Source organism: Coregonus clupeaformis, chromosome 8 (assembly GCF_020615455.1).
Source record: "Coregonus clupeaformis isolate EN_2021a chromosome 8, ASM2061545v1, whole genome shotgun sequence".
NCBI lineage: Eukaryota > Metazoa > Chordata > Actinopteri > Salmoniformes > Salmonidae > Coregonus > Coregonus clupeaformis.
Genome location: NC_059199.1, coordinates 51,290,232 through 51,307,089, shown reverse-complemented (window position 1 = coordinate 51,307,089; position 16,858 = coordinate 51,290,232). Strand labels below are relative to the sequence as shown.

The window sequence follows — 16,858 nt, the reverse complement described above, 5'->3', positions numbered from 1 at the left end:
GATAGCGCACAGGGCTTCGGGACAGAAGGTTGTGTGTTCGCAGACCACCGTGAACAAGAGTAGGGGTGAAAGGTTATCCTGTATAGTAAAAGCATTGCATGAATCTATCAACGTATTTGCAGGTCCGAGAAAAATTTAACTTTTATAAAAATGTCATGCAATTCTGTCATTTTACATATTAGCAGGATCTTTTTTAATACCACACAAATTACCGGAATTCCAGGCTAAGAATGGACAGAGAGATAGGCCTATGTGTTCATCTTATCATATTTCTCCAATGTCAAATCAGTGTCTTGTTTGCATCGAAACTGTCCCTGTTAAATAAATAATTAAATCTGACACGTCATTAGGAATCTGAGCATGATACTTTCAAAAGTTAAGCCTAACTTTCCACCCCAGACAGAGTAGGCCTACCGACGCAGGAAAATGTAAGCTTTAACTACTGGCTACTCTTCTTCCATGGCTTAACCCAATGAGAGAAGGTAACAAGTGTTTCCCTTAAAGCTGTCTGGGTTTAAACATATTGATACAGAAAGTGAATAGCTTAGTCAATTGATAGTGACAGATTACTTCCCAAGCAAAGTCTATTTCTTTGTCTCCTCTGCTATAGAAGGTTGTAGCGCAGCCTCTGAATGTCAGAGAAACTAAACAATTATATATTTCCACATATGCATCGGAGTCACGTCTTTCCCGGGTATTTCACAGCTTGTTTCTAGCATAAAGCACTGCATACCAAAGCGCTGTTATAGATCACTTTATATAATCGGATCGGTTTTATTTTCTTAAAATATCTTAAGCTAACAAGGGGTATGCCTGTGCTTTTTGCCATTTTCTTTAATAAAAGGAAGGCCTATGGCATGCCCTCTCATACCCCCTCAATTTGAGTCTTGGTTTTAACTTAACTGCCCTGCACTGACACGGAGGTAGGCTATTTAAAGAGTGCATGGTGGGTGGAGGAATTGACCAACAAATCTATGGATATAGCATCCTATAGCCTAATTTCGTCTGTCAAACAGGTAGACCTACCTCTTACTTCTTAAATAGGAAGAAATGGGCTCCAACACAAAGCCCTCTTGTTCTTAGTAAGTCTAATTAAAATGGAGACTGTTGAAATGAGTTATGCCTACTCTAATTGACTTACTTTCAGAACCATGAGCTGTCCATTTCTGATTGATTGTGCTGCGGCTGCTGCTTCATGTTTCACCACCACAATGTAAGTTACTTGAATCTGGCTTATTGTGAGGTCAATAACTCAGATAAATACATCATGGGCAAGAAACATATATATATATTGTTTTTATCAAATCAATTATAGTAGTATCAAGCTATCAAAGTTGACCTCCGGTCCTCCTCCTCATCCTCGCTCTCCTTCTCATACTGAACAGGTTATATCCCTCAAACTCAACTCTGGACCTTGACGCCAGTACCACTGCATTGTTTCATTGTTCCCCTCCTAATCAGAGTGATTTAGATCTGGGACACCAGGTGTAGCATAGACAGGTAATGATGGGAAAACCAGCAGGCTCTGGACTTTGTAGGGTAAGAGTTGAGTACCCCTGGGATATAGTCTAGTCTGCGCGCGCCTAATAAAAACATATTCTGTGAAGGAGCCTTTGACTCTCCTCCTGACCTGCCACTGCAGGCCTACACAGCACAGCCATTGGTTAGGCAGCGCACAAAGGTTTTGATCAGCAAGAGCAGAGCAGGCCGGGGCTCAGGGTTGGAATATCCATTGCAGTGTGTAATGCAGCCTAGTTTTATTTACACCATCCCAGCAGCTGTCTTAGAAATATAACTTTGCTCTGTGCTTCTCCGAGCATGCACTTTGTAGCCTATAGGCTATGGATAATTTGAGACCACACTAAATAGCCTATAGGCACACTTGATATTGCGTGTCCAGCGGAGATTCAGAGATGAGGGGCGACATCGAGATATATATATATATATATATAGGGCAGACCAGGGCATACCTATAAATAGTAAAACCAGAGAAACTGATCATCTTGCAGTGGTCTCTTACTTTTTCCCAGAGAGAGAGAGAGAGAGAGAGAGAGATATATATATATATATTAGGGCTGTCAAATGATTAAAATTTTTAATCAAATTAATCAGAATTTTCAGTGGATTAATCATGATTAATCACAATTTGCAATTACACCTGAATCCTAACCATTTTTTTTCTGAAATGCATACCAAAAGATAAATAACAGGACACAGATACATAATTTTCATATTATGTCTGTTTTATTAACACAGCCAAATAATGGTGTTTTAAATCAAGCTGAAACATACTACACACCATAATATTTGTCTTTGTAATGTTCCATCACTTCCTCTTTGGCATTCCTCTTAACCAGGATGTACAATTTACAGTATTCAATTGAACAGAAAGCAATAAATGTAGTCAAATCATAACAGTGACCTACCACATTTTTGCACAATTTGAGTCATCTGTGGGAAAAAACATTTTCAATAAAACTTTTAAATCAAACCAAAGAACAATCTTTTACCTTTTCCTCCATTCTTTAATCCAGTTGCTCAAAAATCCAGTTGCTAACTACTATAACATGTTGCACTGAAACTGGTCTTTTTGTTTGAACATCACCTTTCAAATCTACTGAGCTTCATCATCTTTCAGCCAGTTGCTGAGGCAAACTAACTTGTTCACATTTTCTGAAAGTAAAGCTGACCTTTTCTTGTTCACAATGTGACCTGCAACTGAGAAAAGTCGTTCACAGGGAACAGTGGTTGCAGGAGTGGCTAGATATCAAATTATCTGAGGTTGATTTTGTTAATTGCCTGCAAACATTCAGCGTGGTCTGGCGCAAACCACTTGCTGAATCTGACGGCCCAGCAAACGCATGTTTGGCGTTGACATGGTACTTCAAGCTTGAACAGCTCCGGTGAAATTGAAACTCCTTACAAATCTTGCAAATAACCTTGTACTTGTTAACTGTACCATCATCATTCTTTTTATATTTGAATCCGTCAATAGGCCCACTTTGCTCACCTTGCTCCATCTCGCCTCTAGCTCCCAACCACTTTCCTGACCTGAATAATTTGTCACACTGCGCATGCGTGAAATGCGTTAAAAAAATTGACGTAATTAACAGCAAACAACTAATTAACGTCGTTAACGCGCTATTTTTGACAGCCCTAATATATATATATATATATATATCCTAATAAGCAACTAATTCTAAAACACAAGTATTGAAAGTTAATCAATTACAAATTACATGACCCTCTGCTGGACTAGATAAAAAATAATAATAATACTAAACCCTCCCCTTGACTGAAACTGAAAAAGCCTGACCCTCCCCCAATTTCCTCCAGGTCCCCATTCTGTACATTTCGATCCCTCCCTAACATCCCTAGCTGCCTGATGGCCACTGCTGTAAACCTGTAGCCAGATGCACACATACACATGTCTTCTAGTCTGCAAGGAGGAAATATTAGTCTAGTCTGATGAGGGATGAGCCCCAGTCAATCTGGGAAATCAAGTTACAACCAACCAAGGGGATAACAATCAGACCACCACACTTCCCCGTGATTTATGATACACACACACACTCACAATGTAATTTTTCATTAAGAGAAGCATTGAAATTGATGAGAGATTTTATATTTTTGTGTAGGATTATGGATTCTCCTAAACTGGTCCAAACTAGTGTTTTGCTACTGGTATGGTGGTATTGACAGTGGGGTATGAATGGTATTAGTGATTTTATAGATATTCCCTCTCCTACTCTATTTGCCCACACGTTGAGAAATACTTTTCTTCTCCCGTCCAGTTTTATCACTGACACTGCCATGTTTCTGAATATGGAATATTCAAGAAGTGTCTGTAAAACATCACCACTGCAGACACCTATTTGTAAATGTCTGTTTTGCTGAGAGAGCTGCCTTAATCTGTTTGCTGATCTCTGAGCCCAGGTTTGAATGAGCCTAATGTGAAGTTAAGAGGATTCCCCAAAATGTCCCATCCTTTTGGTTTATTCTGTTTGTCTTGCAGCTGCCTGAATGAGTTCCCGAACTCAGCCACACACACACACACACACACACACACACACACACACACACACACACACACACACACACACACACACACACACACACACAGCCACACACACACACACACACACACACACACAGCCACACACACACACACAGCCACAGACACACACACACACAACCACACGCACACACGCACAAGCTCTGACTGGCGTTGGATCTCATTTAATATGTCAAGTATGGCCTCCAGGCCAATTCCTGGTGTTGAAAGCCATAAACAGCCTGCAGTGTGTGTGTGTGCACGCCATAGGATTGGCCATGCACGCGCCTCACAGCACAGAGGGGCACTCCAAACAGACTGTTTCCTGTGTTGATTGAACAGGTGTTAAACATGGGTCTCTTTTATCAGAGCTGGGCTACATGCCCCTAAATCTAATATCTCTCTGTTCCTATCTCTCCAATGTTTCTCTTACAGCCTGTTTGAGTTCACTGTGCCAATGGCACATCTTATCTTTAACCCAAACACCAGATGTTCTCGGGAGGAGTGGATTTATTTATTATTTTGTAATTTTTTGGTCAGTAAAGAGGCGTTGTTTTGTGAGGTGCTGGTTTATTTGTTTTGTTAAAGCGATTTTTTGCTGTTTGCTTGAGTGATTTTAGATGGCACGTAGTTCCATTCGATCATGCCTCCATATAATACTGTGCATTGCATTGACTTAGTTTTGTATTTTGGGACTGTGAAGAGACTTCTTGTTGCAGACTTGTAGGGTACGAATGTCAGAGCTGTATGTTAGCTGATTGAATAGACAGTTTGGAATTTTTAACACAAGAAGTGACGCAGTCAACCTCTCCTCTACTCCTGGGTTGACTACCCAGGTTGTTTGTGTCTTTGTTTGTTGGCGCAGCACTGACAGTAAAAATCCCAGTCCTTACTAAGGGTTCTGAATCTGAAGATTGAGGGAGGAAAGGAGGGAGACTGACAAGGAGAGAGCTGGAGAAAGAGAAGGGAGCGGGAGGATCTGATCTGTCTGGGTGTCACTACTACCACTACCTGGCGCCATGCCAGTTGAAGAAGAGGAAGTAGTCATAGTACTAACAGGAAGTAGTACTGAAGGTGCCAGACTTGGTTTACCGTCTCATGATGACAACACCTGATCAATGGTTAGCCTTCTAGTTTGACCTGCTTCCTCTCCTGGGCCCTCAGCATAGGTTAGGTGTGCAGCAGGAGTGCTATCTAGTTTTCAGACTTCACAGAAACATCCATCCAAGAAGGATTACCCACATTGTATTGTACCTCCCCTTTGAAGTTGCATGAAAGTGATCCCGTTTCTGTGATTCACTGCCAATAGAAACATAGCCTCTGCCTGGGTGTGTGTGGTATTCTATGTAGCTAGCTTACACCCACAGAAGCTCCAGCATTTCTCTGGACTTGTTCCCTCTCATGTGTGATTCTTCTCAACACTACAGTCTAAATCTCCACTAAGCCCAGACAGCACTGCTCTGTTTTCACCCAGCACCCGCCTATTTGTTTACCTGCGCATTACACACCCTTAAGCACTTATTAAAGTTTAAACGAGATTAGAGTGCATGTCTGTGTTTTCTCTGCTTCCTTTGGCTCCAATCATGAGCGTTATTCCAGAGGTTTCCTGATAAACTTGGCAGGGTCAGGATCCCAGAAGGGAAGAGTAGTTAGTGGGAACTCTCTGCTTGTTTATTCTAGAGGAGGAGGAGAGGAAGAATGACTACAGCCTTTCTTTCTTCTCCCTCTGTCCAGGAACCACAAACTAATGACATTTCACATAATTGTGGTGTCTTTTGTTTCCCAGTCGAGCCAGAGTGATGTGATGAAACCCAATGGAATGCATTGGTTGGGTAATGAACAACAGACCCACCAAGATCCATCCAGATCTGTTTGGAGGTCTGAAGACTGTGGGGTGATGAGGGTTATGCTATATTATGTTATTGGAGGGACAGTGCTAGCCTGGTCCCAGATGTATTCCTCCTATTCAGCCAACTCCAGTGCTCATTGCCACCAACCATAGGAGTTGGCTGAACAAATCTGGACCAGGCTAGGGCAGGGCAGGCGTCTATGTCGGTTAGTTAAGAACAGATGTAGAGGGGACGAGGCTAGCGCTTAGCGTGCTAATGTCTGTCTGCCAGCCCAATGTCCTCGTGTAACACAGCTGAGCAAACCAACCGTAGCGGAGAGGAGTGTGGCGAAATGGTCAGTGTTGTGTTCCTCTTCCCTGTCTGTCTGTGAGGACATTGTGGTCAGTCACTTAGAGGCATGGCTGTGGCATGACTCACTCTGTTGAGGAGAGAGGTAGGAACAGAACGAGAGAGGGGAGAGAGCGGGGGGTGGGGGATAAGAGAGTGAAAAGGAAGAGAGCGGGGGAAGGGAGAAAGGAGGGAGGGATTAAATATGTGGACAGATTATTTCGTAGATGTTTACTCAGCACTGATCCCTCTTCTCCTACCATTACACTGTTTAGTACCATCTAACTCCTTCCAGACAGGGAGGGGTCCATGTCAGTTGTTTTTGTTCATTCAGTGTCTCACACTAGCATCTGCCATTCATGACACTGTAAAGGGCGCAGTCGGTTGAATAGCATGAATGAAACCTGTTTTGTAATGCCACTGTCAATCATCTATGCTATGATGGAGCCTGAGAAGATATCTGTAACCAGTTTTTAGTTTTGGTTACAACGCCAGGGTTGTGGGTTCGATTCCTACGGGGGGCCAGTCACTAACTGTAAGTTGCTCTGAATATTTAGCTCTCTGCTAAATGACTAAAATTTAAACAATGTAAACAGGACAGTCTAGAGAAGGGGGAGGGAAAGTGAGTGAGGAAAAGAGGGGAGAGAGAGGGAGAAGGAATGAGAGTGGAAGAAGGGAGAAAGTCCTACTCTGATGGTGCTTAAAGGACCAGGGTGAGGTCTGAATCTGGGGCTAGAGGTCAGGTAAAGAGACAGGAGGAGCTTAATGTGCAGTCTGATGGATTCCTGTAAGGGTAGGTCAGGGGCAGTAAAAGGCAGCACTACACACACACACACACACACACACACACACACACACACACACACACACACACACACACACACTGTGTGAACAGCCGTGTTCTAGCCAGGCCCCCAGTGTCCGGTCTGGTGCGTAGCAACCTGCGTAGCAACTTAGCGGTGCCAAAAGCCCTGGTCTGCCCTAGAAAGCCCTGGTCTGCCCTAGAAAGCCCTGGTCTGCCCTAGAAAGCCTATATAAATTATGACCGCCAGAACGGACACCACATTTTTTGGGGGGGGGACTGTCGTTTTGGGCTCAAATTAGTTAATGATCAAGTTTGATCCCCACTGTGAATTATTACAAATTTGGACAGACAGACAGACGTGTTGTCACGCTGCCTTATAAAAAAAAAAAGCTGTGTGCATTCCAGCTCTGACGATTGAGTGACTCACGTCAACCGACAAATCTAGATTTACTAGCTGGAAATAAAATAAAAAATCTATCCATGCAATTTCCCTCTCCATTGTTTTCCCTGCTGGTTAGTAGTTCAACTGTGGCTGGAGCACGCACGAACACACACACACACGCACACAGATCAGTTCACACATGACATATCATCTGTGTTTTCAAAACATCCTTCAGAAGAGAACCCATCATGACCTGTCTATGCTACAGATAACGGTTTGGAAAAGTATGCATTGTTTCTGGGTCAAGGATGGTTGTCTAAAGTATGCATTTCATGCTTGTGAACGTAGTCTTTCAAATCAACAAAGTTAGCTATATTTTGAGAGGATGTACGTAGATGAATTGATAAGATGATACCTGTGAAAGTGTGACTCCTGCTTTTAGTGTTCTTTCTGCACAGCCAGCTAGCCATTCTAAATGGTGTCATTATTAGTGTTGTGGCAGAACGGTGGTCTGGACACAGTGGCCTGTTCAAACAGCCGTAAGATTGCGTCCCAAATGGCACCCTATTCCCTACATAGTGCACTACTTTTGACCAGAGCACTATGGGTCCTGGTCAAAAGTAGTGCACCTAATAAGGAATAGGGTGCGATTTGGGACAGATAAGTCACCCACCCAGAAAGCAGACCTACCGCCCGGCCTGGCAGGACACCTTTTTAGGTCCAACTCTGATCCCTTTCACTAGCTGACTGGAAATAGATGCTCCCCCACTAAACACCTGTTTTCTCTTTAATTACCTGTCTCTCCTTTTTTGATCCTCAAAATGTTTTGACTCATCACTGACTCAAACAGTTGTTATTTTATTCTCTCTCTCTCTCTCTCTCTCTCTCTCTCCCTTATCTCCCTCTCTCTCGCTCTCTCCCTCTCCCTTCTCTCTCGCTTTCTCTCTCCCCCTCCCTTCTCTCTCTCACCTAAATCAGCTTGACTATCACCTACCAAAACACACTAGTTGTTTTCTCTTTTATTTCCCTCTTTCTTTCGGAGGTCTAGCTAAATCAGCTCTCAGGCTGTTGCTCTGTGTTAGCCGGCCAGGTGGTGGCCTGCCCACAGTGGGGCCCACAGTGGGGCTGTGTGTGGGAGAGGAAGCCTTTAGCCAGGGCCCAGCTGGTGGGCAGAGGGAGAGCAGCCGTAACCCAGCCTCGGGCCCAGACCACGGGCATTCTGTGGCGCTGTCTAAGTGGAAGGTGACGGCTCAGTTTAGCTGCCTGTGGTTAAACTGAAATGTGCTGCTCTTTGGGAAACCATGGGCTGCCGGCTGGGCTGGCTTTCTCAAAATGGTCCTACAGCAATGAAGTATGTCATCAAGTAAACAAAATGGTAGTAATGCCGCTTATATCACGAAGTACATCCAGTTGTGATATGATGTGTGTGAAAGCATGAGGTATAGTAGTGTTTTATGTTGGGGTCTGTGTACAACCGCTAAAGCTGAGCTTGCTTTTACTGTACATACACAATGATGGCTTCCATTGCAATCTGAGCGGAACACGGCAGGCCTTCCATATGTTCCTCCTGATTTAATTAATTGAAGTGCAGCTCATCTGCTAATTACAAGTGCTGGTCTGCCTCGCCTGCTGATTTTAAAGCTCTCTGATCAGCTAAGAGGCCACTCTGCAAGCCGCTCTGTACACCCCTTACTGGACACTCCAGGTGGGCAGCCAAATACAGCTCTCTCTGGGTCTAAGGTCAAAGATCTAAGACCGTGTTGCTGGATTCATCCTCACAGTCTGCCTGGCTGGCAATCTTCCACAACCGTCTCTCTATCTGTGATTTATATCCGTGATATCTGTGATATAATGCCACATTTTTTTCTACCTGGGCTTTTGTAGTTTAATGGGTAGCTAACTTCTCCGAACAGACACTTTCTAGATAAAGATGAAAGGAAAGGACTGTCAGACCTCCTAACCAAGCCCCTGAGTCTGAGCCCATCCCCTCAACAGAGGAGGAGTGCTTTGAGGTGGAGAGACTGCAAACTGTCACCATTAGTTATTATTTCTTATACACGCTATGATGCAACGCATCGGATGATTCTTTTTTTCAATGTGTCAATATGTTTGTACATGTCCCTATTCCAGCGTTTCCCAAACTTGGTCCTTGGGACCCAAAGGGGTGCACGTTTTTGTTTTTTATCATCAGTGTAGTGCTAGGGCAAAAACCAAAATGTGCACCCCTTGGGGTCCCGAGGACCGAGTTTGGGAAACCCTGCCCTATTCAAATGAACCATAAATGGGAAGAGATTGATGTAATGGTGTTTTTGGAAGTTCAACATGATTCTGTGCTGAATTTCTACACGTCTTTGTTGTAATTATTTAGTGTTCTCTACAATCTCAGGTGGAGCAGTCTAAGGTGCTGGTAAAGGAAGGAGGAGTTCAGCTTCTTCTCACCATCGTTGACACGCCAGGGTTCGGGGACGCTGTCGACAACAGTAACTGGTACGTCTGACTGGATGGCCGGTTAACCGGCTGACTGACTAGCCTGCCCTATATCTCTATCTGAATGTGTATATTCTACATTAAATGTAGACACACTGTTACCTGACATTGAGTAATGTATGTGTGCTCTGCTCTCCTATAGCTGGCAGCCAGTCATCGATCACATCGACAGTAAGTTTGAGGATTACCTCAACTCAGAGTCCCGGGTCAACAGACGGCAAATGCCTGACAACAGAGTGCACTGCTGCCTCTACTTCATCGCCCCCTCTGGACACGGGTAGGTACTGCAGCTGAAACACAACATAAAAATTCAGTCGTGAATCACAGAGTTGAAATTGTCGTGTTGCTTCTGAAAATTTGAATAATTCTTCAAGGGTTAATTGAGCATGATCTTGAGACTGTTCCCTAACAGGGCAGACTAGACAGGGTGTTGGTCACGGGAAGAAATGAGTAGTACAACTACAGTGCATTCGGAAATTATTCAGACCCCTTGACTTTTTCCACATTTTGTTACGTTACAGCCTTATTGTTTTTTTCCCCCCTCATCAATCTACACACAATACCACATTATGACAAAGTAAAACAGGTTTTTAGAAATGTTTGCACATTTATAAAATAAAAAAACTATAACGTTTACATAAGTATTCAGACCCTTTACTTTGTAGAAGCACCTTTGGCAGCGATTACAGCCTCGTGTCTTCTTGGGTATGACGCTACAAGCTTGGCACACCTGTATTTGGGGAGTTTCTCCCATTCTTCTCTGCAGATCCTCTCAAGCTCTGTCAGGTTGGATGGGGAGCGCCGCTGCACAGCTATTTTCAGGTTTCTCCAGAGATGTTCGATCTGGTTCAAGTCCGGGCTCTGGCTGGGCCACTCAAGGACATTCAGATACTTGTCCCGAAGCCACTCCTGCGTTGTCTTGGCTGTGTGCTTAGGGTCATTGTCCTGTTGGAATGTGAACCTTCGCCCCAGTCTGAGGTCCTGAGCGCTCTGGAGCAGGTTTTCATCAAGAATCTTTCTGTACTTTGCTCCGTTTATCTTTCCCTCGATCCTGACTAGTCTCCCAGTCCCTGCCGCTGAAAAACATTCCCACAGCATGATTCTAACACCACCATGCTTCACCTGGGGATGGTATTGGCCAGGTGATAAGCGGTGCCTGGTTTCTTCCAGATGTGACGCTTGGCATTCAGGCCAAAGAGTTCAATCTTGGTTTCATAAGACCAGAGAATCTTGTTTCTCGTGGTCTGAGAATCCTTTAGGTGCCTTTTGGCAAACTCCAAGCGGGTTGTCATCTGCCTTTTACTGAGGAGTGGCTTCCGTCTGGCCACTCTACCATAAAGGCCCCGTGTAGCTCAGTTGGTAGAGCATGGCCCTTGCAACGCCAGGGTTGTGGGTTCGAATCCCACGGGGGCCAGTATGAAAATGTATGCACTCACTAACTGTAAGTCGCTCTGGATAAGAGCGTCTGCTAAAATGACTAAAATGTAAGGCCTGATTTGGTGGAGGGCTGCAGAGATGGTTATCCTTCTGGAAGGTTCTCCCATCTCCACAGAGGAACTCTGGAGCTCTGTCAGTGACCTCCCTGACCAAGGTCCTTCTCCCTCAATTGCTCAGTTTGGCCGGCGGCCAGCTCCATTTTAAGAATGATGGAGGCCACTGTGTTCTTGGGGACCTTCAATGCTGCAGACATTTTTTGGTACCCTTCCCCAGATCTGTGCCTCGACACAATCCTGTCTCAGCTCTATGGACAATTCCTTCGACCTCATGGCTTGGTTTTTGCTCTGAGATGCCCTGTCAACTGTGGGACCTTATATAGACAGGTGTGTGCCTTTCCAAATAATGTCCAATCCATTGAATTTACCACAGGTGTACTCCAATCAAGTTGTAGAAACATCTCAAGGATGATCAATGGAAACAGGATGCACCTGAGCTCAATTTCGAGTATCATAGCAAAGGGTCTGAATAGTTATGTAAATAAGATATTTCTGTTTGTTTTTTAAATGATAGATTAGCAAACATTTCTAAAAACCTGTTTTTGCTTTGTCATTATAGGGTATTGTGTGTAGATTGATGAGGGGGAAAAAATAATTACATCAATTTTAGAGTAAGGCTGTAACATAACAAAATGTGGAAAAAGGGAAGGGGTCTGAATACTTTAAGAATGCACTGTAATGTGCAGCCTAAGACTGTTTACATGTTAGCTGGTCATCCACCCTCCTGCCCCTGGTGTGGAGTCAAGCTGTCACTGTTCATTTAAGCCTAGCTGCGCTTCCCGCCCCACCCTACTGGGGCTGCTGAGAGGCACACTGGGACATTTACGTAATCTGTCCTCTCCTGGGCTCACTTTGTTGGAGGCTCAGTTTCTCCTCTCTGTATCTTGTCTCCAGTCCGTGCCCTGCTCTGCTCAACACTCAGCTCTCCCTGCTGTTACATTACATCTCTACGCTGGGCTACTCTGTGCTCCCCATAAACAAAGGGTCATTTGACAGGCCAGCGCTCTCTCCATTTGGATGTCAGTGCTCCTCACCGTCTTCTCTGACCAAGTCCTTGTTCTGTTCTGCTCTTCATGTGCCTGGCCTGCCTGGCTGGCTGCTGTCTGAGGTTATCCAAGAGGACTAGCACCATATGGCTCTATTCACATTTAACATCTGTCTCTTCCTCTGTGTCCCCATGGGACTCTCTCAGCACAGCTGGACCCAGGGCAGAGAGAAAAGTGTGAATGTAGGCCAAGTGTGTGTTCACACACACTGATCTTTCAAAATGAAGACTGAAACACAATCATTCCTCACAGTGTGAAGATTCATTCTGCTCTTTTGATCTAACTCTCTGAACGTAAAGTTTCATCTAGCCACAGCCAGCCAAGTCAGACCGGAGACTTGTACATGTTGGCATGCCCTTTAGCTTTTTCTTGTCTGCGTGCCAGGATTCAACGTTGTTTAGATATCCCAGCATCTCCTTTCACAAACAGACTGGAGTCTGTAACTCTGTATGAAATACCAATGTGATGGCTGTTTAAATTAGAGCAGTTTTCAGGAAGACAGAACAGAAGAATCCTGTTCTGCTCAGTGGATTTACAGTGTGTTGTGGGCCGGCCAGATGTGCAGTTTCAGCAGCAATGCTGCCATGGAGAGGGAGATTAATTCTGGACAGGAAATGCTGTTTTTTTTAGTCCTGAGGTCAGCCAAGCTGTGAAATCTGAGTTTTTCTCTTCTCTCTCTCCAGATTGAAGCCTCTTGATATAGAGTTCATGAAGCGGTTACATGAAAAAGTGAACATCATCCCGCTCATCGCCAAAGCTGACACAATGACTCCTGAGGAGTGCCAACAGTTCAAGAAGCAGGTATGTGTGTACATACTGTGTGTTATGGGTGACCTGTGTGTTTATGGTTTGTTTAAAAAACACGTCTTTCTCTGAATGCAGAAGTCGATAGTTTGTGAGTTGTGTGTGATTAGTAGTGTATGCAAGCTATTCCTGTGGGAGAGAACCCATGCAATAAATAAGTGATGCACAGTTGTTGCACAGAGCGAGTGTGTGTGTGTGTGTGTGTGTGTGTGCTGAGCACAGTTTCCTCATCCTGTCTATTGACTGACCCTTCAGCGTGAGTGAGTATTGATATTTGTGACTCGTTGGCCTAGATAGACACAACCAGAGGGGAGCAGGACTCACATGATTAAATATCATCTCGATCTCTCTCATCTTTCTCTCTTTCCTGCTTTCTCTCTCTTTGTCCCACCCTCCCCTTGCTCTCACCGTTCTCTCACTTTCTCCTCTCTCCCTCCCCTCCTGTCTTTATAGATAATGCGAGAAATCACGGAGCACAAAATCAAGATCTACGAGTTCCCAGAGACCGACGATGAGGAGGAGAACAAGATAGTCAAGAAGATCAAGGTTTGGATTCTCCCAGTGCCCAAACACACACACACACACACACACACTGCTTTCATTCTCCACCCAAGAGATGGAATTGAATATAAGAGAAAAAACTTGACAAACATGAACACACACATCTTTATCACGGTATGTCGTGTTTACAGCCCTGCTGAAGGCATAACATAAATCCAATAAATCTAACACTAGTGTTTTTGGCTGTACTGGCCCCACCAGCCCCAGTATTGACAAGAGAAGAGACTGAGTGGTTAGTTAGCTACCATAGAGACTGAGTGGTTAGTTAGCTACCATAGAGACTGAGTGGTTAGTTAGCTACCATAGAGACTGAGTGGTTAGTTAGCTACCATAGAGACTGAGTGGTTAGTTAGCTACCATAGGGCCTTACAGAGAAGGCATTTTTCTGCCATTTAAATCCTTGGGAGGAAGCATTTTTTCGGGTCACCTAATTCCAAACTGTAAAAAATATATATATTTATAAATAAACTGAATTAACACATTTATGTAAGTATTCAGACCCTTTACTCAGTACTTTGTTGACGCACCTTTAGCAGCGATTACAGCCTCGAGTCTTCTTGGGTATGATGCTACAAGCTTGGCACACCTGTATTTGGGGAGTTTCTCCCATTTTTCTCTGCAGATCCTCTCAAGCTCTGTCAGGTTGGATGGGAACGTCGCTGCACAGCTATTTTCAGGTCTCTCCAGAGATCGGGTTCAAGTCCGAGCTCTTGTTGGGCCACTCGAGGACATTCAGAGACTTGTCCCGAAGCCACTCCTGCGTTGTCTTGGCTGTGTGCTTACGGTCATTGTCCTGTTGGAAGGTGAACCTTCGCCCCAGTCTGAGGTCCTGAGCGCTCTGGAGCAGGTTTTCATCAAGGATCTCTCTGTACTTTGCTCCGTTCATCTTTCCCTTGATCCTGACTTGTCTCCCAGTCCCTGCTGCTGAAAAACATCCCCACAGCATGATGCTGCCACCACCATGCTTCATCGTAGAGTTGGTGCCAGGTTTCCTCCACACGTGACGCTTGGCATTCAGGCCAAAGAGTTACGTCTTGGTTTAATCAGACCAGAGAATCTTGTTTCTCATGGTCTGACAGTCTTTAGGTTCCTTTTGGGAAACTCCAAGCAGGCTGTCGTGTGCCTTTTACTGAGTAGTGGCTTCTGTCTGGCCACTCTACCATAAAGGCCTGATTGGTGGAGTGTTGCAGAGATGGTTGTCCTTCTGGAAGGTTCTCTGAAAGGTTCTCCCATCACCACAGAGGAACTCTGGAGCTCTGTCAGAGTGACAATCGGGTTCTTGGTCACCTCCCTGACCAAGGCCCTTGCTCAGTTTTGCCGGGCAGCCAGCTCTAGGAAGAGGCTTGGTGGTTCCAAACTTCTATTTAAGAATGATGGAGGCCACTGTGTTCTTGGCGATCTTCAATGCTGCAGACAATTTGTTGTACTTTCCCCAGATTTGTGCCTCGACACAATCCTGTCTCGGAGCTCTACGGACAATTCTTTCGACCTCATGGCTTGGTTTTTTCTCTGTCAACTGTGGGACCTTATATAGACAGGTTTGTGCCTTTCCAAATAATGTCCAATCAATTCAATTTACCACAGGTGGACTCCAATCAAGTTGTAGAAACATCAAGGATGATCAATGGAAACAGGATGCACCTGAGCTCAATTTCGAGTCTCATAGCAAAGGGTCTGAATACTTATGTAAATAAGATATTTATGTTTTTATGTTTCTAAAAACCTGTTTTTGTTTAGTCATTATGGGGTATTGTGTGTAGATTGAGAGGAAAAAACTATTGAATCCATTTTAGAATAAGGCTGTAACGTAACAAAATGTGGAAAAGGTCAAGGGTCTGAATACTTTCCGAATGTACTGTACACACACACACACACACACACACACACACACACACACACACACACTCTAAGTAAGCACTGTTCTCAACTGTCACTGCCATTAGAGCTGCTGTGATATCAATACACTACTTTATCTCCAGTCAATCTTCCATCCAATTTAAAAAAAAAAGGGTAACCTCGTGAATATACTTCACCGCAGCGAAGTTCACACAAAAGTTGACTTCTGTGGACTGTGTGTGTTGCCACATAGCCTTGTCTAACAGGTTTTTATTTATTTTTATTGTGTAACAGTTGTTCCTCCCTCCTGCAGGATCGCTTACCCCTGGCTGTTGTTGGTAGCAACACCATCATCGTGGTCAACGACAAGCGGGTGCGAGGGAGGCAGTACCCCTGGGGTGTGGCGGAAGGTGAGGAGTCATAGGTCAGAGGTCACAGTCAGGTACTGGCCTGGACACACACACACACACACACACACACACACACACACACACACACACACCCAGTCTCTGGGTGTTATTCCATATTAGCACAAAGGTTGTCCTACACATACTGTGTCTATGGGTTTAACTTTGAAAGGTTAATGTGTGGAAGTAATACAGTCTATCTCACCCTACTATGAGGTCAATACATTATCCTGGCAACGGCACTCTGCCTATAGTTTGTGTGTGTGTGTGTTGGGGGAAGTGCATCTGCAGGTCATGTTTGACTTAGAATGACAGTTATGCTTTGCCCCTTAGCCTCACTCAATGCAAATGCTCACATTTCTAGTTCCATCTACATTTCTAGTTTCAGCTCACATAGTTGAAGTTACACAAGTATTTACATGGCTGCAAAAAGAGTACAAATGTAACACTATTAAACACTATTCCTATACTAAACATTAGATTACTAGAACCAGGTTAAGTTCAGTAGCCTCCTGCCCAACAGTTGACATTTAGAGGTATGTTTTGTTGTCAACATAGACTTATGTTTTCTCTGGCTGTGTGTGTGTGTCCGTGTGTCCGTGTGTCCGTGTGTCTTGAGTGATAAAATGCTGTCTGCTAAAACTCAGCATTATCTACTGGTGACATAATGACCATGGAATGTTCTAAACACACAAATAGAGTAGTACTTAGGTCATATTGCATACAACGAAAATGACATTTGTTAATGTCTTAAAAAATGAAAATGACCGTTGCTATGTATCAACAAGTGTAACTATTTAGTTCTA

General features: G+C 44.2%; 1 protein-coding gene across 2 annotated transcripts in view; it reads left to right on the top strand.

Annotated features, from left to right (window-relative positions):
* The window catches only part of LOC121571914 (septin-7), a 39,369-nt gene that overhangs the window by 14,792 nt on the left and 7,719 nt on the right, over positions 1-16,858 (top strand). For both annotated transcript variants that reach the window (XM_041883708.1, XM_041883707.1), the window contains exons 5-9: positions 9,805-9,905; positions 10,048-10,182; positions 13,128-13,245; positions 13,702-13,794; positions 15,959-16,055. In XM_041883708.1, the coding sequence (XP_041739642.1) occupies positions 9,805-9,905; positions 10,048-10,182; positions 13,128-13,245; positions 13,702-13,794; positions 15,959-16,055 (544 nt within the window). The remainder of the gene's footprint in view (positions 1-9,804; positions 9,906-10,047; positions 10,183-13,127; positions 13,246-13,701; positions 13,795-15,958; positions 16,056-16,858) is intronic.